Source organism: Physeter macrocephalus, chromosome 9 (assembly GCF_002837175.3).
Source record: "Physeter macrocephalus isolate SW-GA chromosome 9, ASM283717v5, whole genome shotgun sequence".
Taxonomy (NCBI): Eukaryota; Metazoa; Chordata; class Mammalia; order Artiodactyla; family Physeteridae; genus Physeter; species Physeter macrocephalus.
Window position 1 is genome coordinate 77,380,079 of NC_041222.1, and position 27,506 is coordinate 77,407,584.

Below are 27,506 nucleotides of genomic sequence, written 5' to 3' on the forward strand. Positions count from 1 at the left end.
TAATAAAAGAGACCCAACTATATGTTGCCTACAGGAGACACCTCAGTTTCTCAGTTTTAAGGACACACATCAACTGAAAATGAAGTGATGAAAAAATAAATTCCAATAGGAACCAGAAGAAAGCAGGGGTAGCTATACTTATACCAGAAATAAAAGACTTTAAGCCAAAGACCAACAAGAGAAAATAATAAGGTCATTATATAATAATAAAAGGATTGGACTTCCCTGGTGGCGCAGTGGTTCAGAATCTGCCTGCCAATGCAGGGGACACAGGTTTGAGCCCTGGTCCGGGAAGACCCCACATGCCACGGAGCCACTAAGCCCATGCACCACAACTACTGAGTCTGTGCTCTAGAGCCTGCAAGCCACAACTACTGAGCCCGTGTGCCACAACTACGGAAGCCCGTGAGCCTAGAGCCCATGCTCCACATCAAAGAGAAGCCACCGCAATAAGAGGCCAGCGCACTGCATGAAGAGTAGTCCCTGCTCGCCACAACTAGAGAAGAAGCCTGCACGCAGCAACAAAGACCCAATGCAGCCAAAAATAAATAAATAAATAAATAAATTTAAAAAAATAATAATAAAAGGATCAATTCATCAGGAGTTCAGAATCTGCCTGCCAATGCAGGGGACACAGGTTTGAGCCCTGGTCCGGGAAGACCCCACATGCCACGGAGCCACTAAGCCCATGCACCACAACTACTGAGTCTGTGCTCTAGAGCCTGCAAGCCACAACTACTGAGCCCGTGTGCCACAACTACGGAAGCCCGTGAGCCTAGAGCCCATGCTCCACATCAAAGAGAAGCCACCGCAATAAGAGGCCAGCGCACTGCATGAAGAGTAGTCCCTGCTCGCCACAACTAGAGAAGAAGCCTGCACGCAGCAACAAAGACCCAATGCAGCCAAAAATAAATAAATAAATAAATAAATTTAAAAAAATAATAATAAAAGGATCAATTCATCAGGAGGATATAACAATTGTAAATATTTATGCACCCAACATAGGAGCACCTAAATATATAAAGCAAATATTAACAGTTCTGAAGGAGGGAACAGACAGCAATATAAGAATAGCAATGAACTTCAAACACCCACTTTCAACAATGGATAGACCATCCAAGACAGAAAATCAGTCTAAGAAAAACCACTGGAATTAAACTACACATTAGACCAGACGGACCTAACAGATATATTGAACATTCTATCCAAAAGCAAAAGAATACATAAACACACATGGAACATTATCCAGGGTAAACCATATCTTAGGCTACAAATAAGTCTTAATAAAGTTAAGAAGACTGAATTCATATTAAGCGCAACCACAATATAAAACTAGAAATCGATTGGGAATTCCCTGGTGGCCCAGTGATTAGGGCTCCGTGCCCTCACTGCTGAGGGCCTGGGTTCAATCCCTGGTCAGGGAACTAAGATTTCACGAGCTGTGTGGTGTGGCAAAAAAAAAAAAGAAAGAAAACTAGAAATCAATTAGGAAAACTGGAAAATTCACTAGTACGTGGAGATTACACAACGTGTTCCCGAACAACCAATGAGTGAAAGAGAAATCAAATAATATCTTGAGAGAACTAAAAATGGAAACACAACATACCAAAACTGATGAGATGCAGCAAAAGCAGTTCTAAGAGGGAAGTTTATAACAATAAATGCCTGAAAAAAGAAAGATCTCAAATAAACAACCTAATTTTACACCTCAAGGAACTAGGAAAATAAGAACAAACTAAGCCTAGAGTTAGCAGAATGTAGAAAATAACAAAGATCAAACAGACATAAATGAAATAGAGACTAAAAAGAAAAAATCAATAAAATTAAGAGCTAATTTTTTAAAAAGATAGAATAGACAGTGAGACTTTCCAAAAAAAAAAAGAGAGAGAGAGAAATTATAAATGAAACAGGAGACATCACATCAGATACCTCAAAAATACAAAGGATCATAAGAGACCACTATGAACAATTATACACCAACAAATTGGACAACCTAGAAGAAATGGAAAAAATTCCTAGAAACACAAGCTACCAAGGCTGAATCATGAAGAAATTAACAGAAAATTCGAACAGACCAATTACCAGTGAGGAAACTGAATCAATACTCAAAAACCTTCCAAGGTAACCCCAAGACTAGATGGCTTCAATGATGAATTCTACGAAACATTTAAGTAAGAAATAATAGCAATTATTTTCAAACTCTTCCCAAACTAAAAGAGGAGGGAACAATTCCAAATTCATTTTACAAGGTCAGCATTACCCTGATACCAAAGTCAGAGAAGAAATTTTAAAAACAAGAAAATTATTGGCCAATATCCCTGATGAACTTAGATGCAAAAATCCTCAATAAAATGTATTAGGAAATCATATTCAACAATACATTAAAAGAATCATACATAAACCATGATCACCTTGCACCCTGAGATGCAAAGATGGTTCAACATATGCAAATCAATCAATGTGATACACCACATTAACAAAATGAAGGATAAAAATCATATAATCATCTCAATAGATGCAGAAAATCATTTGACAAAATTCACCATCCATTCATGATAAAACTCAACAAACCAGCATAATAAAGGCAATATATGACAAGCCCACAGCTAACGTCATACTCAACGATGAAGTACTAAAAGCTTTTCATCTAAGATAAGGAACAAAACAAGGATGCCCACTCTCACCACTCTTATTCAACACAGTACTGGCTTGAGCAATTAGGCAAGAAACAGAAATAAAACGCATCCAAATCAGAAAGGAAAAAGTAAATTTTCTCTATTTGCAGTAGACAAGATATCATATAGAATTCCTGAAAACAGCACAATGTTAGAAGTAATAAATGATTTCAGTAAAGCTGCTGGATACAAAATCAATATACAAAAACCAGCTGCATTTCTATACATTAACAATGAAACATCAGAAACAGAAATCAAGAAAACAAACTTACTATAGCATCAAAAATAATAGTTAGGAATAAATTAACCAAGAAGGTGGAAGATCTGTACACTGAAAACTGTTAAGACACTCTACTCTTATGTTCAAAGCACTATTATTCACATAGTCAAAGTATGAAAACGATCTAACTGTCCATTGATGGATGAATGGATAAAGAAAATGTGGTATATAGATATACAATGGAATATTATTCAGCCTTAAAAAATAAAGGAAATCCTTTCATTTGCTACAGCATGGATGAAACTGGAGGGCATTATGCTAAGTGAAATAAGCCAGACAAAGACAAATATTGCATGGTGTCACTTACATATGAAATGTTAAAAAAAAAAAGAATTGGAACAACTCAGTAACAAAGAGTAGGAAAGTGGTTGCCAGGGGATATGGGGCAGGCAGAGGACGCAATAGGAAGAGGTTAGTAAGAGTGATACAAACTTTCAGGTGTTGAGATGAATAAGGTCTGAGGAAGTAATGTATAACATGGTGACTATACTAGATAACACTGGATTGTATAATTGAAATTTGATAGGAAAGCAAAACTGAAAAATATTCCCTCACATACGACACAAAGGTAAACATGTGATGTGATGGATGGGTATGTTAATAACTCAATGGGGTAAATCCTTTCACAATGTATACATATACCAAGTCATCACAGTGTACACTTTAAAATATCTTACAATTTTATTTGTGAATTTTACCTCAGAAAGATGGGGGGGAGAATACATGAAATAACTTAAAAGTAGGCTTCTAAACATCAATGAGAACAACTTTATTTATACTTATTTATAAATCAATATATTTATATTTATTTCCATTATCATTTAACAAGTGTTTTGAAATATAGAGAATGCAGAGGATCACTGCCTCAATTATCACATTATATAAGAATCAAGTTCTAATTAATGTTTTACTACACTTAAAACTACTAAATTGGTATATATATTTAACATAGCTTGGCAATAAATTAACAAATCTGATGTCAATGTCCAACAATAAAAATCATGTAGGTTCTATAAAATGGGACTATTCCTACCCATATGTATCAAACTATAAAATGCTAAACTCTGGTGCTATGATTAAGAATTGTGATACTAAATTATCTCTGAGCCAATAACTGATCAAATTTTACATACACTGAATTTTAGGAGCAAAAGTTTACCTACTCAGAAGGATACTACTTGGCAGATGTAGTTATATTTTCAGAGGGATATTAAATTAGCTGTTTCTAGTAGATGTAACCAGAAGGTGACTGGAAAGCCATCTGATATTTGTAGATTATCAACAAAATAAAATTTCTTTTGAACTATGAATCTTGGCTCCAAGCCTTCTTAATTTACATATTATCTGATATAAGTAACTGTTTTCCACACTGTTTATTTTTAAGTTAAAAGTAAATCATTAAGATCACTAAAACAGCATTCCAAATATAAGGATATTTCATTAAACTTTTATCCAAATACCAATGTTAAAAGAAGCAAGACTTATGTATATTAATTCTAAAAATGCTCCTGGCTGTCAAAATCTCTGTGCCTTTCCTCTGCGTAACTAATTTAATGAAGTTTAACAGTATACGACCATATAACAAAAGAATAAAACAAGTATGTCTTACCTAGTTACTTTGCAGCTCGAATCAATCAAGTCATTTTCAAAGTCAAGCAGGCTAGAAGGCAGATTATATTCCAGTGGGGATGTCAGTCTTTTCAAACGCAATAGACCAACACAAAATTTTGCTCCCATCTCTTCCAATTCTCGAGTACCAATCTGTAAACCCTAAAAATAAAGAAATAATAAACATGTAACAAGGACATTTGCTATCCTCTGGCTATATCTCATTAAAATTACATAAAAGGAATTTGTAACTATATTAATAAAATAAAAGGCTGGCACTTTGTATGAACCTAGGACTCATAAGCACAGTGTCTTAACAACATAAGATTATTTTAAGTTGCAAAAGAAACAGTCTTAAAAAACCGTTTCTAAAATGTCTATGCTCATTCACTGCGTGCAAACTATTTTCACCAATGGGGAGGAAAAAACAGATAAACACCTTGTGGTTAAGTTATTCTTGGAGCTCATGGGTGAAATTATATTTTTACAAGATCTTGCTAGTACTTCTTGTAATCTACTACTTGTATGCTGATGTTGAAATATAGTGCTACAATCAAGGCTCCAATTTGTATACTTGAACATTACTTTATACATACTTTTCCTGAATGATAAAAAGAAATTGCTGAGTAAAAAACAAACAAAAGAAAGGTAACTATGTCAAAAAATATTCAGACGAATCTAAGCTAATGAGGCAGCAGGAAAATAAGTTCTTATGTTCTATGTCAGTTAAGAATGCCCATTTCAAAGTTGGCCTACTAACGCCAAAACAAAATTTTACCACAACCCTTTTTTAACCAATAGTTTCTCAGTAAACAATATAAGATTTACCAAAAGTTAAACATTACCAAATAAAAGGATAAAAATGGACTGTAAATCAAGACGTTGCTTATCATTTAATTTTCAGATAAAAATGAATCTCTAAAATAAATGCAATCCTTACACCAACAAAGGTTGCAGGCATAGAGCAGACTAGATTTTCAATGACCAGACTAAGAGCACACAGTAACTGAAGAGATAAATTATAAAAACTGTTATTTACTCTTTGTAACACATGCTTTCATAATCATGATTGACTGATTGTTTAAATAGTTTGGCCATCTCCAAATATTCTAAGAAATGTGACCTAACTGACTTAGAAAATGCATTTGCCTCCTTAATCTAAAAGCTTTAGAAAGGCTATGCCTTTTTCTGAATTAGCTCATCAAAAATAAAAATAAAGAATATTTGAAGCCTAAAATTCAGTAATATAAGAACATTCTTGAGGGTGAAGAGATTTGTTTCTTAAAATATTATTAGACTTACACAACTTATTAGCTAATATTAAAAAGTTTGAAAAGTATACATTATGTGGAGGGGGGAGGATGGGGGTATATGGGAATTCTGTAGTTTCCACTCAATTTTTCTGTGAATCTAAAACTGCTCTTTAAAAAGTTTATTGGGGGGCTTCCCTCGTGGCGCAGTGGTTGCGCGTCCGCCTGCCGATGCAGGGGAACCGGGTTCGCGCCCCGGTATGGGAGGATCCCACATGCCGCGGAGTGGCTGGGCCCGTGAGCCATGGCCGCTGAGCCTGCGCGTCCGGAGCCTGTGCTCCGCAACGGGAGAGGCCGCAGCAGAGGAAGGCCCGCATACCACAAAAAAAAAAAAAAAAAAGTTTATTGGGACTTCCCTGGTGGTGCAGTGGTTAAGAATCCGCCTGTCAACACAGGGGACACGGGTTCGAGCCCTGGTCCGGGAGGATCCCACATGCCGTGGAGCAACTAAGCCCATGCGCCACAACAACTGAAGCCTGTGCGCCACAACTACTGAAGCCCACAGGCCTACAGCTCGTGTTCCACAGCAAGAGAAGCCACCGCAATGAGAAGCCCGTGCACCACTATGAAGAGTAGCCCCCGCTCGCCGCCGCTAGAGAAAGCCCAGGTGCAACAATGAAGACCCAACACAGCCAAAAATAAATAAATATAAATAAACTAACTTATTTTAAAAAGTTTATTAATTAAAAAAAACTTTAAAAAAGTATATGTTATGATCAAAGCACTGAATTTTAGATGTAAAACCTTAGCTTATAATTAGTAGTAAGACATACTTCTCTCCATAGGAGTTTTAAATCAATGTACCTCTATCAATGGAAATCATGTATATATATGTCAATGTAAATCATATAAAAGAGAAATGACTATATATTAGGTATCTATTTTATTTTAAAAATTTTATAATTTTTAGAAAACTCGTCTAATGTTTTATGTTTCAAAATTTACTTTAGCAATTTTTTAAATGTGGTTTTTTCAACGACTAAATAAATTTATCAAAACACAAAAAGAACATTTAAAAAAATCCAATGAAAGTCTATCATTAGAATCCAAATATAGTAAGAAAGTGCTACTATTATTATGCAACAGATGATTTCAAGGGGCATGCAAGTCTCAGTTTCCCTGACTTCTTCTCTCCCTACTCCCAGAGACTAGTTTCACAGACACTGACGCTTTAATTTACCTTCTCCAGCCGGACTGCATCTCTTTAAGAATAATTTATAGTCTATTTCCCTAAATCATAGGAACTATCTATGGTCCTTTACAAAAATGACTGTCAAGCTTTTTTCCATCCCACACACTTACAGTCCACTAAAGCAATGATTAGGAGGCAGGGTTTGTGGGCTGGAGTGCTCATGCTCATCTCTTACCACAATCGTGCCTTTGGTAGTCTAGAAGACACTGTTTTACAATATTTGAAGAGATTTCAAAAGATAGCACATTTTGGAAGAATAGTATACTGTGGTCAACCTAAATCTTAGGGAAGAGTCACTCTACAGAAAGTACTGAAATTTCACTAAGTTCTAGGCCCCCAAAGTTTGAACGCCAGTTGCAAAATCTATACAATTTTCTTCCAGTTTGTTACAGACTAGAAAAATCATTTAAGCTCTCCACTTGAACATTTTGGCATCAATCACAGTATGTTTACTTTTTTTTTTTTTTGCGGTACTTCTTTTTTTTGCCACTACATTTTTAATACTAACCAATTGGAAGATTTTTAACTCTTTCTAAACATAAAGTTATAATCACTTTTATGTGAGGTATATGAAAATCACTATGAGATTCAAATTCCTCTTGCCCATGTCAAAAAAACAAAACATGGGCTTCCCTGGTGGCGCAGTGGTTGAGAGTCCGCCTGCTGATGCAGGGGACACGGGTTCGTGCTCCAGTCCGGGAAGATCCCACATGCCGCAGAGCGGCTAGGCCCGTGAGCCATGGCCACTGAGCCTGCGTGTCCAGAGCCTGTGCTCCACAATGGGAGAGGCCACAACCAACAGTGAGAGGCCCGCGTACCACAAAAAAAAAAAAAAAAAAAAAAACACAACAAAGCAGAATGAGTGGAATAATTAGCATGACACCTGAAAAGCTTTTTGTGACAAGGCAAGAAAAATAAATATCCGGGTTTACAGTTGCTTATCTAAGATCCAATTCATTGCCTTTTAAGTTCTCAATCTTTTGTGGTACATACATACAATGGAATATTACTCAGCAATAAAAAAGAACAAAATAATACCATGTGTAGCAACATGGATGGACCTAGAGATTGTCATACTGAGTGAAGTAAGTCAGACTGAGAAGAACAAATATTGTATGATATCACTTATATGTGGAATCTAAGAAAATGGTACAAATGAACTTATCTACAAAACAGAAATAGAGTCACAGATGTAGAAAACAATCTTATGGTTACCAGCAGGGAAACGCGAGGAGGGATAAATTGGGAGATTGGGATTGACAATATACACACCACTATATATAAAACAGATTAACTAATAAGGAACTACTGTATAGCACAGGGAACTCTACACAGTACTCTGTAATGACCTATATGGGAAAAGAATCTAAAAAAGAGTTGATATATGTACATGTATAACTGATTCACTTTGCTGTACACCTGAAACTAACAAAACATTGTAAATCAACTATACTCTAATAAAAAAATTTTTTTTATGTTCTCAAACTTTAAAATTAAAAAATTCAAAGTCACCTAACATTTAATTACTCTTAAATTTCAAAAATAAGTCTGAACTCATTGTTTCCCATAAAAGCCTATGGTACCTCAGAAGAGGAGTCTTAGTAAAGACTTAGTGATTAGTGAAGGAATATGCATTTAAAAGTCACACACACACAAAATCTAAATTAAAAAAACTTAGTGTAATGTGTTTATTTCTAAATGCATAAAAATATATTTACATCCAATAAATTAAAATGATAGAACATTTTATTAATAATGTACTACTTGCACAGCTCATTATAAATTACTAACCATTATTTAAATGTGTATTACAGCATGCTTTCTTAAAAATTATGACTGTAAATAGACTCAACCAAGATTTCATAAGGATCCAAAGCAAGCTATTTAGTTCAGAGAAGTAAAAACAAACAAAAAAAAACTGTTCTTAAGATCGCATGTAATTCAATTCCATTATTGCAAGTTATATTTAGCTCAGTATAACAAACATATCATTTAATACATACTTGAAAACTACTAGAGCATATACGGAAGACTTGAAATATTTTTATGGCTGGAAGTCCTGAGATGTTTTACCTTATATTTTCCCTGATCACAGCCACACAAAGTACTCTCCATGGTATAGCTTCTTTGTACTCCTATCTCTCTCCAAACTACAACACGTGCTGTAGATTCTTTAGATTTTTCTACTACGAAGCTACAGCTGCTCATGCAAAATGCTGGGGCAATATGACTCAGAATCTTAGGCAAAGTCTGCAAAGATAAGAATGATAAAATATTTCAAGAGCTTTCTTTTATTGTCATTTAAAATTATTTTAATTTCTAAATTCTGAAAAATTTTTATGAAAGCATAGTCATTAGAGCAGTCACATGGATCTTCTTCCTATATCCCTTGCTATTCAAAACATTGAAAGAATCCTCTTACTAAATTAGACTTTTCTGCTTTCCTAGACAAATATTAATCAGAAAATAGAATGAACAAAAGGATAATATTCATAGTAGCAACCAATAAGTGGAATAAAACCATGTAAAAAATGTTTTAAAATACGAAGAAAAACATATTTCAAAAAATGAAGAAACTTTAGTCACGAAGATGTCTTGACTAAGAGATTTAACACTGTAAACGTCAATCACCCCTAAACGAGACAATAAAGCTAAGACAGTCACAGTCTAAATGCCCACAACATTTTTGCAACTTAAAATCATTCTCAGGTTCACTTGAAAATGAAATATAGCAGTATACCCTGGGGAATTCTGAAAGAAAAGGCTACAACTGGAGAAATAATCTGACAGATAATTATGTATCTAACATTAGTTAAATGATGATACTGTATAGGAATAGATGCATCTTTAGAAAGAGAGTTCAGAATTAGAACCAAAGGTATTTGTTAAAATTAGTATTATTATTAGTGAGGAACATTGATCATTCACGAAAAGCTGACACAACTGGTCAGCCACTGAGAAAAACCAGCTGAAGTCACTCTCCATTGAATAAACTCTAATTAGATTGTGAATTTAAATTTTAAATTAATAAGTTAAATTTTTAAATGAAACTACAAACAGTAAACATAGAACTCTACTTTAAAAATCTTAGCAGGAGAAGTCTTTCTAAGCCTCAAAACCCAGAAGCTACTTAAAAAAAAAATCAACAAATATGATAAAAGTTTTAAATCACTATACATCATAAATGAAAAATTTTAATATACTTATAAAGAGTACACTTATAAAGTTATTTTTAAAACAATAATTAGATACTTGTACAAAAGTAAGCAGAGAATATGAGAAAAGGCTATTTTTAAAAAAGAGAGAGATCATAATTGGCCAAACATAGAAAAAGATACTTGACCTCATATATTACAATTACAGATACACAAACTAAAACCATCAGATATGTTTTTCACCTGGCAAAGATGATAGTAAGATGTTTGGAGAAACAGCACTATCATTCACTGGGGAGTATCAATTTGTACAATCCTTATGAAAAACAATGTGGCAATACTAATGAAGTGACCACAACCAAGGGACAGTGAATAAATACATTTTGGTATAGCCATACAACAATAACAAAAATACACAATGAAAATCTTGTGTGGCTATCAAAAAGATGAAGATCCAGATATGAGGACCTAGAAAGATGGCCAACAAACATTATGTGAAAAAAAAGTTGCTGTGGAGCGCTAAAAAAAATAAAAACCTCAAAAACTTGATATCCTATGTTTATATACATCTATGAATGAATGTGCTTAGAGGTAAATCTCACAATACACATGATGAAAGTGATTAATTGAGAGAAGATGACTTTCACTCACTACTTTACATTTCTGGAGTGTTTCCATTTTTTAACATAACTCTAATCATTTTATTTATTTGGGAAAGAGGAAGAAGAGAGAGGACACCAAAAAGAAAACGTGCTTTGAAGTTTTGCTAAGGGGAGTGGTATGTCACTGAAACTTTCTTTTGGAAAATAACCTGGGTTGCTTGTTTAGGCATAAATATAGTAAGAGAGACACTATGACAAAATGAAAAGCACACAGTACGTAAAACAATAGATCTCCCTTCAGTCCTAGGCAGACCTCAAAATACACCCATACATGTGGAAACAAGGTCTGTAACAGACAGCTTTATAAAATCGGCAGAGGAAGGAGATGCTGTTTAATAAATGGTGCTGAGACAACTGGTTATACATGGGGAAACTAAAAATCAGACCCCCACATTTCATACAAAAATAAATTCCAAATCGATTAAAAATCTTAATGTGAGAAGCATTTTTAGAGGAAAAACTTTCAGTTTTTCAAACTTGAGTATGATATTAACTGTGGGTTTGTCATAAACAGCCTTTATTATGTTGAGATATGTTCCCTCTATACCAACTTTGATGAGAGATTTTAACATGAATGGATGAATTCTGTCAAATGCTTTTTCTGCATCTATTGAGATGATCATGTGATTTTTATCCTTCCTTTTGTTAATGCGGCATATAACAATGACTGATTTGTGAATATGAACCATTCTGCATCCTTAGAATAAATCCAACTTGATCATGGTGCACGATTCTTTTTATATATTGTTGGATTCGGTTTGCTAATATTTTGTTGAGGATTTTTGCATCTGTATTCATCATAGATACTGGCCTGTAATCTTTTCTGTAGTGTCTTTGGTTTTGGTTATCATGGTAATGTTGGCCTTGTAGAATGAATTTGGGAGTGTTCCCTCATTTTCAGTTTTTTGGAGTAGTTTGAGAAGGATAGGTATTAGCTCTTCTTTACATGTTTGGTAGAATTCCCCTTTGAAGCTGTTGGATCCTGGACTTTTGTTTGCTAGGAGTTATTTTATTACTGATTCAATTTCACTACTAGTGATCAGTCTGTTCAGGTTATCTATTGCCTTGGCCAAAAAGTTCCTTTGGTTTTTAAGTAAAAATAAAAGACACATTTTTCATTTTCACCAAGAACTTTATTGAACAACGTATTCACCCTTTTGTTCCACTACCTTCTGCCATTTTTCAGGCAACTTCATAATTCCGTCTTCCCAAAGATTTTTATCTTTCTGAGCAAAGAACTGTTCCAGGTGCCTTTTACAGTCTTCCAGGGAATTGAAATTTTTTCCATTAAGAGAATTTTGTAAAGACGAAATAAATGGAAATCCGAAGGTGCAATGTCTGGTGAATACGGTGGATGAATCAGAACTTCCCAGCCAAGCTGAAACAGTTTTTGCCTGGTCATCAAAGAAACATGCGGTCTTGCATTACCCTGATGGAAGATTATGTGTTTTCTGTTGACTAATTCCAGACACTTTGCATCGAGTGCTGCTTTCAGTTGGTCTAACTGGGTGCAGTACTTGTTGGAATCAATTGTTTGGTTTTCCGGAAGGAGCTCATAATAGAGGACTCCCTTCCAATCCCACCATATATACAACATCACCTTCTTTGGATGAAGACCAGCCTTTGGTGTGGTTGGTGGTGGTTCATTTCGCTTGCCCCACAATGTCTTCTGTTCCACATTGTTGTACAGTATCCACTTTTCATCACCCATCACAATTTGTTTTTAAAATGGAACGTTTTCATTACGTTTCAGTAGAGAATCTCACGTGGAAATAAGGTCAAGAAGTTTTTTTTCACTTAACTTATGTGGAACCCAAACATCAAAGCAATACACTTAAGCAAGCTGGTGCAAATGATTTTCAACGCTTGACTGGGATATTTTGAGTATGTCAGCTATCTCCCATGTGATATAACGTTGATTTTTCTCAATCTGCTCGCTATCAACTTCAACTGGTCTACCTGACCGTGGAGCATCATCCAGCAAGATATCTCCAGCACGAAACTTCACAAACCACTTTTGACACGTTCGATCAATCATAGCACCTTCTCCATACACTGCACAAATCTTTTTTTGCATTTCAGTTGCATTTTTACCTTTCTTGAAATAATAAAAACTAATATGACAAAAATGTTGTTTTTCTTCCATTTTCAATATTAAAATGGCTACACAAAAATTCACCCATTTTGATAAGTTTTTTAAATGCATGCTGACATGACAGCTGTCACAATACAATCTAACAAAATTATTCTGAATGAAGTTAAAGACAACTAAATAATACTAGAGCCATCTTATGGAAAAAAACAAACTTTTTGGCCTACCCAATATATCTTCTTGATTCAGTTTTGGAAGATTGTGTATTTCTAGGAATTTATCCATTCCTTCCAGGTCATCCAATTTGTTGGCATAAAACTGTTCAGAGTATTCTCTTATGTTTTTTTGTATCTCTGTGATATTGGTTGTAATTTCTCCTCTTTCATTTATTTTGTTTATTTGGGACCTCTCTACTTTTCTTCATGAGCCTGGCTAAAGGCTTATCAATTTTGTTTATCTTTTCAAAAAAAAAAAAAACAGCTCTTGGTTTCACTGATTTTTTTCTATTTTTTGGGAGGGGGTGCTGTCTCAATTTTATTTCCACTCTGATCTTTATTATTTCTTTCCTTTTGCTGACTTTGAGCTTTGTTTGTTCTTCCTTTTCTAATTACTTTGGATGATAGGTTAGGTTGTTTATTTAGGATTTTTCTTGCACAGGATACAAGATTAAAATACAGAAATCTGTTGCTTTTTTATACACTGATAATGAACTATCATTAGTTCAGGAATCCAAAACTAATTCCATTTAAAACTGCATCAAAAAGAATAAAATACATAGGAATAAACTGAAAGACCTATACTCTGACAATTATATAACATTGATGAAGGAAACTGAAGATGATACAAAGAAATGGAAAGATATCCCTGTTTATGAACTAGAAGAATTAATATTGTTGAAATGTCCATACTACTCAAAGCAATCTACAGATATAATGCAATCCCTATTAAAATATCTAGAATACCCAGGACATTTCTCAGAGAAGTACAACAAATAATCCTAAAATTTATATGGAACCACAAAAGACTATAAAGCAATCTGGAGGAAAAAAACAACAACAACAAAGCTGGAGGTATCATTGACTTCCTGACTTCAGACTACACTACAAAGCTACAGTAATCAAAACAGGAATGTACTGGCACACACACAAAAAAACCCTGACATATCAAGCAATGGAATAGAGAGCCCAGAAGTAAATGCACTAACATATGGTCAATTAATCTATGACAAAGGAGGCAAAAATATACAATAGGGAAAAGACAGTCTTTTCAATAAGTGGTGGTGGGAAAACTGGACAGCTACATGTAAAAGAGTGAAATTAGAAACATTTTCCATACCATATGCAAAAGTAAACTCAAAATGAATTAAAGACCTAAATGTAAGGCTGGAAACCATAAAACTCACAGAAGAAAACATAGGCAGAACACTCTTTCATGTAAGTCACAGCAATATTTTTTTGATCTGTCTCCTCAGATAAAGGAAACAAAAACAAAAATAAATAGCTAGGACCTAATTAAATTTAAAAGCTTCTGCACAGCAAAGGAAACAACTGACAAAATGAAAAGACAACCTATGTAAAGGGAGAAACTATCTGCAAATGATATGACTGAAAGAGGTTAATATCCAAAATATATAAATAGCTCATACAACTCAACATCAAAAAAACCCCCAAACAACGCAATTAAAAAATGGGCAGAAGAACTGCATAGATATTTTTCCAAAGGAGACATACAGATGGCCAACAGGCACATGAAAAGATTTTCAACATTGCTAATTATTAGAGAAATGCAAATCAAAATCACAATGAGGTATCACTTCACATTGGTCATAATAGCCATCCATCATCAAAAAGTCTACAAATAATAAATGCTGTAGAGGGTGTGGAGAAAAGGGAACCCTCCTACACTGTTGGTGGGAATGTAAATTGGTACAACCATTATGGAGAATAGTACAGAAGTTCCTTAAAAAACTAAAAATAAAACTACCATATGATCCAGCAATCCCACTCCTGGCACATATCCAGAAAAGACAAAAAACTCTAATTCAAGATGATACACACACCTCAATGTCCACAGCAGCACTATTTACAATAGCCAAGACATGGAAGCAACCTAAGTATCCACCAACAGATGAATGGATAAAGAAGATGTGGTGTATATTATACAATGGAATACTCTCAGCCATAAAAAAGAATGAAACTTTGCCATTTGAAACATCATGAATAGACCTGGAGGATATTATGCTTAGTGAAATAAGTAAGACAGAGAAAGATAAATACTGTATATTATCATTTATATGTGGAACCTAAAAAATAAAACAAATGTATACAACAAAAGAGAAACAGACTCACAGGTATAAGGAACAAACTAGCCATTACCAGTAGGGAGAGGGATGGGGTAGTGGCAAGATAACAGTAGGTGATTAAGAGATACATGCTATGTATAAAATAAACAATGCATGAACAATACAAGGATATACTGTACAGCACAGAAAATACATCCAACATTCTATAATAACTTTAAATGGAGCATAATCTACAAAAATAGTGAATAACTACACTGTACACCTGTAACTAACGTAATATTGTAAATCAAGTCTACTTTAATTAAAAAAATGTGAAAAGCAAAAGAAATTAGAAAAAACATTTAAAACGAAAAATCTGAAACAAAAATGGCAACATTTACTGAATCTGAGTAGTTCCTATATGTTACATTATCTTCTGTAGTTTTATGCGTGTTTGAAATTTTAAAATTCCTGCCTTATGTGTAATAATTACCCTGTATCCCACATCTTCCACAACATCACATGAAGCTGCATTGTCATTCGTGTGCCACACTGTCTCTTTGATGCTGCAGCCATACATAAATACATTCTTCTTTCGGGAGTGGCCATGATAATCACAATAAACCTTGAAAACATAATATATTTTAAAAATAAAATCCTTCAAATTCATATATTGCCAAGTAAAGCTAGCTAATATGAAGCCAATAAACAGTTCTGTGTTCCTGTGTCCTTTATTGTAACTGAGCCACCATTTAACAAGTAGAATCAATAAAAGTAATAATACATATCTACTTCTGGAAAGGATCTATGATTAATCCTAGAATGGCTAAATCCTTTGCAGGTAGGTCCTGCATCAAGCCACGAGTTCCACTCTTTCTTTTGTATCTACTATTCATCACTTAAAAAATAATAAATTCAATTATAGGTCAAATCTACAGCTGCACTCATCACTGCCCCAAGGGTTGTTAAAATATTTACCTAATTTAAGAGAACATAAAAAATGCTTTCATGAAAAACATTTTCAAAGGGGTATGGTTTCACTTTAATTTTTAAGAGCATTATTTTAAAAATAGAAAATGGACAGATATGCATGCTAATTTTGCCCCTCTGCAAAGTGTTCTATCTTTCCCAAAGGAAGATTAACTCATTTAAAGATTAAAATAATGGAAACATTCTAAACAAAAGTTTCTGAAAACAGAAGAAATACACATACACAGTTCAGGAGAGCCTCCCACCATGCCTATACTACCTTTCCTATGTGTATAGTCGAGACTTACCTGCTTTAGAATTAGCTAAAGAGCTCAGAAATAAGTTTCTACTAGTTTGAGAATTTGGAAGATACCTATTGTACTTTTACCTTGATATTGTTCAAACAGTGAAGTTAAATAGCTAAAACTTACAGCCAGTAGTTACCACTATTCATAAACAAAACAGAAAAGCAAAGGGCTCATGAGAATTATAAAAATTAAATCTAATGAAATAAGAATATGGATACATTGTATTAATTTGACAACATAATTAATACACAAGTAATAGATAACAAAGATGTTTTAAAGAAACTGCTTTTGAAATTAACACCCAGCTTTTATAACCAGAAAATAATGTACAAAATACTAACTTACAACAAAATCACCTCTTTGACTATACAAATAAATATTGCCACTTACCAGTGGTAAACGCTTCACTGCAGCCAGATATTGCAGCAGACCCTTGGCATGATAAATTGTAGGATGTAAATCTGGATTTGGACTTTGCCACTGTCTATTCAAATCCTCTCCACTTAAAGAACAGCGGTGACTACACATATGTAAACACAGTGACAAACATTGGTACCAATAAACTCTTACACACACTTGATTTAATTTTATGATTCTATTCCACTAAATATTTCAAACAGGTATAAATGGTGTGCTCACCAGAATGCATATTATAGTCAGTAATTAAACATTTATTTAGCATTTGCTATGTGCAAGATCTTGTGTTACATGCATTTAACTGTGGTAAGCTTGCAGTTTTATAAGTCAAAATTTTCAAGCTATAGGAGAAATTCTCCATTCTGGGGTTTTGTTCCATACACCATAAAATTTATTCATGGTCATATTTTCCATTCTGACTACATAATAATCATTTCTTATGCTAACATTCTGTATTTTGATTGTATCAGTTATTATTAAAAGTGCTATCTGGGCCCTCCTTCTAAGAAAGATAAGCATTGTGTATGAAAAGCACACATTCTTGCAAAAATTCAAATACATTTTCATTAATCATAGGTATTAAGTATTAAAGCCACTGAGCAAAAATTTAAGCAAACGGTCAGAAGGTGATAACAGAAATATAAACAGAATTCTAACTGGTCAATATGTTTCTGAATAGAAACATAAAATCTCATTCTAGTTCCATAATCATATTACCTAAAAAGAAATTATTCTATTTTTTTAATTCAAAAATTTCCTAAATATGAGAAATATTCATGGTTCTTTTATTGAATAAATAAATATGGTGTCCTCAACTTTGGAGATGCTCATGACAGTTAGACTAACTCCCCCTTTTCAGAAGCACTAAAGAGACCTTGGTCTAATTGACACAATAAATGAACTGTACCAACTATAAGCCACCTCCACTTAAAAAGTAACGTTCCAGTATTTCCACTCTAAAGAATTCCTACTCATATCAAGAAGAGGTTAGCAGATGGTGCCAATATTCCATATTAGTAGAAAGAGATCCCAGAAGATTCTAAATCTTAAAACAACCTAAGATCATGCCATGACAAATAAAAAGGACTATAAGACGATGTGCTAAAAATCTTTTTCATATCCCAATACTGTGATTTTTCTAAAACAATCCAAGCATACATTTTATAAAACCATATTCTCAATGAATAGATACAGAATTTCTCAAAATATCATAGTACTAATAATATACAAATCATATTTTCATTTAAAAATTTATCAGATTAATTCTTTACTAAATTTTTTTTGTTCTAGAAAAATCACTAGATTTCTTTTTGAAATTAACGTGGATGCTATTATTTCAACAAGTTTATACAGGACAGCCACAACAATCTATAATATTTCTATAACTATTGCTTAACTTACTTTCCATTGATGACACCATCTGGATTTAGCATAGGGACAATTTTAAAAATATAGGATTCTCGTAAGCTCTGAGCAGTAGGGTTATTACTCATGAGATACTCTAATGTTCCTTTCATTACCCAGCTTGCATTAGTCTCTCCAGGATGCACCCGAGCAGATAAGAAAACGTAAGGGCGATTTCCTAAAGTAGACATAAAACCTCAAATTAAAATGAACGTCTACTAAAAGTCTGTATGATGTTTGACTTTGCGGCTTTAGAAATATTTCTACTCAATTGTGAATACTGATATAAAGTCAAAGTAGAACTCACTGTGCACCTACTATATATAAGCACTATACTAGGCCTGCTAGAGAAAACAGATATAAAACCCATATAAGTCATGTCTTATAAGAACATAACACATTAAGTAGTATTTGAGTCGTTTATTTCACAATGATTAATCTAACATATAAAATTAATTTTTTAATATTATCTTGGTTTCATAAAGAACAAGTATCTGGGGAAAATAGATGAAATATAAATTTATTTTTCATAAAGTCATGGAAAAAAGAAGGAAAATATAATCTTATTCCTGTTTTATAGTTGCTATGATAAGCACAGAACAATAGGTATATCTGCTCAGAGATTTACAAAGAAAAATATTTTTCACTATACATTTAGATATACAGGGCTACAAAATAACCATTCAGTTCATCTGCTCATATTTTCATGAATAGCAAGCTCTTTCTCTTTCCTGAAAATATTTTACCTTCTTAACAAAATTAGAACAGTTTTCTTATATGTATATATATTTTTTACCATAGCTGTACATTTGAGGCAACTTTAAAAACATAAATGGCAGGGAAAAACAAGTAGCTATTCAGTACTAGCATCAAAATACTTGATAGGTTTATGGTAGTTTTATTTATAAATAAAATTAATTGTAAAGTCTTAAACTGATGGTATAATTTGTTATACTATACTTTGGGTATGACTTCTAAGAATAAGAACTACAGAATATTAGTATCAAGAGACCTCAGAGGTCATCTCAGGCAGCTTCCTCACATGAGGAAACTGAGGCCCAGAAGTGGGCCCGAGCTAGGCAGTAACAGGACCCAGACTAGAACCCAAGACTTCTGATGCCTATTCCTATTACTAATGCCCTTACAAAATAGTCATGAAGCAAAGAAAAATAAGTAAGAATGATTGGTATTGTGAGTGAAGAAGACAAACTTACTGAATTGACAGATATGTTCATAATAATTAGACTCTGGCATTGCTGTTATAGTCACCAAGGGACAGCTGTTTCCAGACAGGGTTTCACATAACACATCTTTTCGAAAATAGATTTGCTGAGGATTGTGTGCTGATTCCAATTTTTGAAGATGCATCTTAATAAAAATTTAAAAACAAAGTATATAATCATTTAAAAACTCCCTATGATAAACAGAAATAAATGCATCCAGATCTTGAACATAACTAAAAGTGAATCAGATTCCTAATCCCTTCTCCAGGGATTAGGGTCCAGATGCAGTTAAATATCAGTATTTGGGAACTTGAGAAAGGGGATAGATACAGTTTAGATACCCTTAATAGTGTGATATAACCAGTGGGGTCAGTGGCAGTGGCCTGTAAATAAGCACATTAGTATTTCTATAGCAAAGCATATGAAGAGTCACACTAAGTAGAATCAATATTCTAAATAAGCTCACATCAATTCAGGCCAGGCTTTGCTGCCAAATGGGTTATGAAAATGCTTTTGATTTTCAAAGGCTTCTGAATGTTGAAATTTTGTGACTATAGATCTGTTAACGGCAACCTAAAATATGGAGAATGAATATTATGCAGCACAAATTTTTTAACAATCTTTCCTGATTTCAAGATTAATAAAGGCTCATTGTAAAATGTCTGGAAGACACAGAAAGTACAAGAAAAAATTTTAAACACCCATAATTGCATCACTTAGATTACTACTAACAAATGCCAATATATATAAATAAAACTGTAATTACATGTAAGACTTTTTATAATCTGATTTTATCATTTAATAACTTATACATTCACATTAAGATATTCAAAATTATAAATATTATGCCATATAATTAAACATGTTGAATATATGTCTTTTGAAAACACAAGTTTTAATGGTTTTAGTATATGATCACACCAAAAATAAATTGTCCAATCCCTTATTTTAAAGATACTTAGTTGGTTTCCAAACTTTTGCCTATGTTCATTCACATAATCATGATTTACCATGTGGTCACTATTTCTGGGCTAGAAACTGTGCCAGGCATTGGGGATATAACAATGAATAAATGGTCCCTACCCTAGAAAAAATATACAGTGCTAAGAGAGCTTGAAATAAAGAGTCTGGGCAGGGAGGAAAGGTCTTCTAGAAAAAAATTACATTTAAAGTGAGATCCAAAGGATGAGTGAAATGGATAGAAAGTGCACTGTAGGCAGAAGGAAAGCATACAGGAACACCATGAAATAAGAAAAAAGGACATTTCAAAGAACTGAAGAAGATTCATTATAGCTAGACCACAAAGAAAAGGGTACGAAATTGAGAATTTAACACAGAAGGAAGGGCCTGGTAGACCAGTCCTTCCCAAAGCATAGTATTTGGTAATTAACATAACTAAGTGATATGTGGATAACCTTTAAAAAAATTTTAATAGATATGTATTTTATTGTGAATTAGAAAAAAAGTGTGGCACATTAAACCTGTAATTCCACAGATATTAACTTAGGATGAGGATAATCTTTAAAGAGTGAATTACTTTAAAGTCTATTTAAAAATAAATATTAAGTAAATAACAGTTCAAACAGTATGAAGAAATGGCCAAAATTGTGCAAAATAGTGGAGAAATGACTGAATGAGCTACAGTAAGAATTTTAGACTTCATACAAATGGCAAGAGAAATCACTAAGGAGTTTTAAGGAGCAGATTTATATGATTAGATTTGCCATCAAAGAGCCCTCTTGCTACAGTGTGATAAAACAGTGATGAAGAGGAAAGGGGATACAAGTGAATTTTGGGACACCAGTTAGAAAGAGGTCGGCATAAGTCCAGGTGAGAAACAATGGTAATGCGTGGAAAAGGTCGTGGTAGTGGGACTGGAAGAAAGTAGGGGCATTTAAAATATATTAAAAAGGTAACATCAGTAAAGGACAGTAACAAATACCATGTGAATAACAACACTATATTTCTGATGCTATGTTATTCAGCACAGAAAGGTATCGGTTTATACCTTTACTGTAGGTTGGAACCTTACTAAAATAAAGTGAGCCTCATTTAATGTTCTCGGCCTTGACATTTCTTCTGCTCTATGGACTATGTTTTTCTCTCATTTTCTCCTCTCTCATAATTTGGAAGCTTGTTTCTAATCATAGTGTTCCACTTCCTTTCTGGGTAAATTGATCATACGAAGCTTCATGATCCTTGATCATTAGGACAGACATTCTGTTCTGAGTATAAATCTGCCACGGTAATTACTGAATTTTTTGTTTTACAATGCAAATAATCAAAAAATCTCAAAAGAACCCACAAAACAACTCTTATACCCCATATTCTAAGCAATCTGGATCTAGGACTCCATATGAAACCATAAGAAGAAATGAATTCACAAGAGAAAAACTTAAATTGCATATACATTTTCTACTGTTACATTTTCTGTGAGATTCAATGCTTTTCATTAAAAAAGTAGAAATCTCACCTAGTTAAAATTTATAAATTGTGATTTGTAGATTTCTACCCAAAGTGGAAAGTAAAAACATGTCATATTTCCATAGTATTTCTATTAAATAAAAATGAAGACTATATTCCCATTTTACTTTAATGGTTTCAATAAATATTGTATTATTTCCTAAAGTCATCAACCCTGAATCTTTTTCTTATCTTATTTAGATATTTAATTAAAGCAATTTTTCTTCAATTATCTGACACATACACATACAACACAATAATGGTCACAGTACAACTTAATGAGTTCTCACCTGTAAAGTTGAATACGTGTATGGATAGTGATAAGCAAAATAGCACACATCATCTTTATGTGGAAAAATGACAGTGAATGTAATTGTATAGTAGGATTTTCCCTTTTGCCCACCTGCAGCAATTGAACTTCTTGAGAAGTGATTTCTGCAACAGAAATGCATGTTTATTTCATCCACACCAAAATTCTTATTTTTCTTGCTATTTTAGTAAACAGAACTTCAGAAAAAAAAAAAGAAAAACCATGGTTTGTAAAAAAAGTTTAACTTAAATAGTCTTAAAAATTAAGACTTGGGGGACTTCCCTGGTGGGCTAGTGGTACAGAATCTGCCTTCCAATGCAGGGGACGCAGGTTTGATCCCTGGTCATGGAACTAAGATCCCACATGCCGTGGGGCAACTAAGCCCTCACGTCATAACCACTGATCTCGCATGCCTCAACTAGAGAGCCTGAGTACCACAAACTACAGAGCCCACGCGCTCTGGAGCCCGCTTACCACAACTAGAAAGAAGCCTGCGTGCCACAATGAAAGATCCCGTGTGCCGCAACTAAGACCCGATGCAGCCAAAAATAAATTAAATAAATAAATAAATAAATAATCTCTAAAAAAATATCAGTATGTTGTTTAAAACAAAAATTAGACTTGGTACTAAAAAAGCAGTTAATTGCTATCAGCCAACATCATGACTTTCCACTTCTGGATTTACTAATTAAATAGAGCTACTACTCTATACATCAACAGAAGTTTTAGACCCCCATTCTTTGATAGCCATACACATTACTGGATCCAGGCAGTGATCACCAATGGCTGCTACAACCATTGGATGAAAGGCTGACGGATCAGACAATACCTGAATTCACTGATCAATTTTAAAATTACAAAAGAAGAAATAACCAGAGATGATATGTTTCCTAATATGATGCAACAGGAATTCCCTGCACCATCTATGAAGTATTCTTGTCAAAAATGAAACCTGAAACTGATAAAGCTTCTACATCTAACTATGAGTTTATAGGAGACTGGTGAGATAGAAGAATTCATTAACACCACAGGGATGCAATCAGCAAAATCCAAAATGCGGAAAATCCTGCATGACAAATGATCTAATTTCTTCAATAAATAAAGGAGAAATTTAAAAATAGAGAAGAAGGAAGCCTATAAATTAAGAGACTTAAAGGATATACATGTGATCCCTTGGTTGGTCTGATTTAAATAAACCAACTATAAAGTAACATTTATGAGACAAGTAAGTCCGTACATTGACTGGATACTTTATCATATTAAGGAATTTTCTTAGGTGTGACAACGGCCTTGTGGTTAGATTGTCTTAAATATGTATCTCAAAAAGACAAAGACCTTTGAAGTATTTATGGATAAAATATATCTGGAAAAATATAAGGATAAAATATGTCTTAAAAAATTCAGTGTGGAGGTAGGGGTGAAAGTATAGCTAAAATGAAACCATGTGTTGATAATTGTTGAAACTCAGTGATGAATATATGAGGCCTCATTATCCTATTATCCGCTTTTGTAAATGTTTGGAGATTTCCATAATAAAAAGTTTTTAAAACTACATATTACTTTCCAGACTTTAAATATCATTGAGATATGATGACCTAAAGATGCTTTGGTCTATCAACTTCATTTCTAAAATTCCAAATCACCTTGTATTATTTAAGCCATGAACTGAAGAAAAGCCATGGCCTATAGATTACTTATTCATGCACACAGACATTCAAGGTGGATCACAACCTTAGAACTACCCCGGGATCACACCTTCTAATATAATCTTATAAAAATTCAGCTTGCTATTAATGAAAATAAAAGAACACTGACCTAAAAGAATGGTAGAGTCTTCATTAACTTAGCCACAACATCTTGAATAGATACTCAATGACAAGGTGCTAAGAGTTGAGGAAAATGCAAAATAAGGTCCAGAAGTAGATCCTGCCAACTCTTTTACTCCAAAAGCTTAACATCTAATTGGGGAGGTATTCATGTCACCACATTACAGCTACATGGCATTTTATAGGTTATATTCACTCACATACTCATGGAAAGCAGTTTTATTCTCATTTTACAGATGAGACAAACAAGTATCAAAGGACAGTACAAAAACAGTAGTTTTTAATCCCCACTATCTGGATTTCAGGCTTGAGGAAAGCAACTAGAACAGTGCTTGTTACATAGTAAGTGGTTATTAAATATCTGTTGAATTGGCCTGAATTCCAATTCCAGATCTGGAAGTAATCAAAAGAAAAAATAAAAACTAAACAAACAAAAACCCTTGCCATCACCCCTTACATAAAAAAGAAAAACCACCTGAGATGCTATGACCATTCACTTTAAAGTGTGAAAAAGAAAAGCATTCATTGATTGATGATTTCTATTGTGCAAAAGAAAAGCATGAAAGAAATAATTTTTGAAAAACATTGTTTCACCCTTTAACAATTTAAATCATTCTGCCAAAAGCTAACCAAGCACTTCCCAGATAATCACTGCTCCACTCCAACTTATGAGAAAGAGATAAATGATAAAGTATATTTATATTAGCCTACCATTAAAAGAAATATGAAATTCATTCAGGTGAAGAAGAATTACATATAACCTTATGCTTCTTTCCCTCATTTATTTACTATTTATTTTGCTAATAAAATGGGGAAAACCCTACTGAGATTAATTCCAAGGAACAATTTCTTTCTTAGAAAGTAACAGCACTTAAGATCTAGGTTTTTCCAAAACCCTATCTAAACCATTAAAAACCATTTAATTTTAGAATTATTCTTCTTCTAACGGATAAAACTAAAAGAAATGGAACATTAGTGCTAGTTAAGCACAATATAAAATATAAAAAGTCAAAATCCACTAAACAGAAATGCCAGGATTAAGATTAATAACAGAGAAAAACAGGGATGTCAAGTGCATTCAATAGTGGATAGAAGTTATCTTGAAATGTATTACATGCAGAAACAGTAAAAATGGGAAGCAAGGCATATGATAATCCTAGATCACTTAGTCATGAATTGAAGAATAATCCAATTATTCCACTGAAACAATAAATGATTTCTAGCACTTATTTTATTTTATTTTACTTAATTATTTATTTTTTTTTTGCAGTACGCGGGCCTCTCACTGCTGTGGCCTCTACCGTTGCGGAGCACGGGCTCCGGACACGCAGGCTCAGCGGCTTGTATATGGCTCACGGGCCCAGCCGCTCCGCGGCATGTGGGATCTTCCCGGACCGGGGCACGAACCCGTGTCCCCCGCATCGGCAGGCGGACTCTCAACCACTGCGCCACCAGGGAAGCCCCCTAGCACTTATTTTAACTTGATAAATAGATCACCTATTTGAAGTCAAACTTGAACTGTGAAAGTAGAAGTAATGTAACTGTGGAATACATCTCCAAGTAAAATATTTTGGAAGTTAAAATGAGGTAAACATTTGTGTGCAGAAGAGAAAAGAATTACACTTAATATCACCAGAATAATAAAAAAAAACCCACTGTAAATTATTTCCTAGAGTTTCTAATTTCAGTCTTACTCAATGAAGTTTCCAGAGTTTTAAAGCTAAAAAAGTTGAGAACACATCTAAGTGGGGGAGGCAAGATTTGGACCTAAGTCTGTCGTCTGTCTACAAAACACGTTTTATTTCCACTAAATATAGCCCCATAATGGATCTCAAATTTTTAAAAACTCTGTTGGAAGTAATATTAAACCATATCACCAAATTCAAAGAACACAATAACTTTTTATCTTTGAACTGAAATAAGACGAATTAATATTTCATTCTGTAAACTGATGTCCTATTATTGTCAGAATACTTACTTATAGTAACAAATGTCAGTCCCCACACGAATCCACCATGGTCTAGCATTTAACGCTTCCTGAACCGAATACATGAGTGGTTGCATACCTTTGACAGAGAGAAAAAAAGAGAAAATTATTTCCAGAATTTTTGAGTTAAAAATTAATCTTGCCATTGTAGAAAGCACCAAACATTCAGGAAAGCTAAAAGAAAATACATTTTGGTTTTTCAGTATGCATTTAAAAAATCTGAGATCTTTCTTTAAAATCTCCTAAATCAATCAATGATATATTTTATTTCTAGTTTAACTAAAATGGAGTTACAACTTAAATGAGTGAAAAGTCATTAAACATTTTTCTATAGTACATCAATTATATACATTATAATTATAATGTATAATTATATATAATATATAAAAATTATATATATGTAATACATATTACACTAAAAATTATACATATATTCCTTATAACAAGTGAAACAGACAAAAATATATATTAAATTAAATATAATCACCCCTCTAACTCTCCATAGATTCCCATCTACACCAAGGTAAGGAAAACAATGCCACTAAAATGGCATGACTGTTTTCTTCCTCAGCCTTCTCCATACAAATAGGTGCATGGAGAAGGAGAGAGGGGATGAGGAGGAAGAGGGACTGTTAACAAAAACAGAATTAAATATATAGTATATTTTCTTAGGTAGTTTTAGAAATATACTTTCCACATGCACTTTAAAATCATTTTAAAGGTTTCTAAGTTTCTAACAGGAATTAAAAAAATTCATATGTTAACTTTGGGAAGGTTGACAATTTTTATTGAGATCTCATTCAACTTTCATTTCTTTATTTTCTTGCTACAGAACCATTATGTTAAACTTATCTCTGAGCATTTTTATTAGTCTTTAATAGTCTCTTGGGTTTTCTAGGCATGCAAATCATATCATTTGTAACTTAAAATATTTTATCTCCTCTTTTAGTTTTTTTTTTAAAGAAGATGTTGGGGGTAGGAATTTTATTTATTTATTTATTTATTTTTGCTGTGTTGGGTCTTCGTTTCTGTGCGAGGGCTTTCTCCAGCTGTGGCAAGCGGGGGCCACTCTTGATCGTGGTGCACGGGCCTCTCACTATTGTGGCCTCTCTTGTTGTGGAGCACAGGCTCCAGACGCGCAGGCTCAGTAGTTGCAGCTCATGGGCCCAGTTGCTCTGTGGCATGTGGGATCCTCCCAGACAAGGGCTCGAACCCGTTATCCCTGAATTAGCAGGCAGATTCTCAACCACTGCGCCACCAGGGAAGCCCCCTCTTTTATTATTTATAACAGTTACTTTATTTTCTACTTTTATTATATTTAGAGAAATGAAAAAACCTCAAAAA

General features: G+C 33.7%; 1 protein-coding gene across 6 annotated transcripts in view; it reads right to left on the bottom strand.

Moving 5' to 3' along the window:
- The window catches only part of AGTPBP1 (ATP/GTP binding carboxypeptidase 1), a 181,559-nt gene that overhangs the window by 21,329 nt on the left and 132,724 nt on the right, over nt 1-27,506 (bottom strand). For 5 of the 6 annotated variants that reach the window (XM_024132913.3, XM_028494099.2, XM_055087261.1 and 2 more), the window contains exons 18-25: nt 26,154-26,241; nt 22,330-22,474; nt 19,568-19,721; nt 18,351-18,531; nt 16,923-17,052; nt 15,749-15,880; nt 9,139-9,315; nt 4,565-4,725 (exon numbers count right to left, since the gene is read on the bottom strand). In XM_024132913.3, coding sequence (XP_023988681.1) covers nt 4,565-4,725; nt 9,139-9,315; nt 15,749-15,880; nt 16,923-17,052; nt 18,351-18,531; nt 19,568-19,721; nt 22,330-22,474; nt 26,154-26,241 — 1,168 coding nt within the window. The remainder of the gene's footprint in view (nt 1-4,564; nt 4,726-9,138; nt 9,316-15,748; nt 15,881-16,922; nt 17,053-18,350; nt 18,532-19,567; nt 19,722-22,329; nt 22,475-26,153; nt 26,242-27,506) is intronic. The other variant, XM_028494101.2, reaches the window with a different exon arrangement.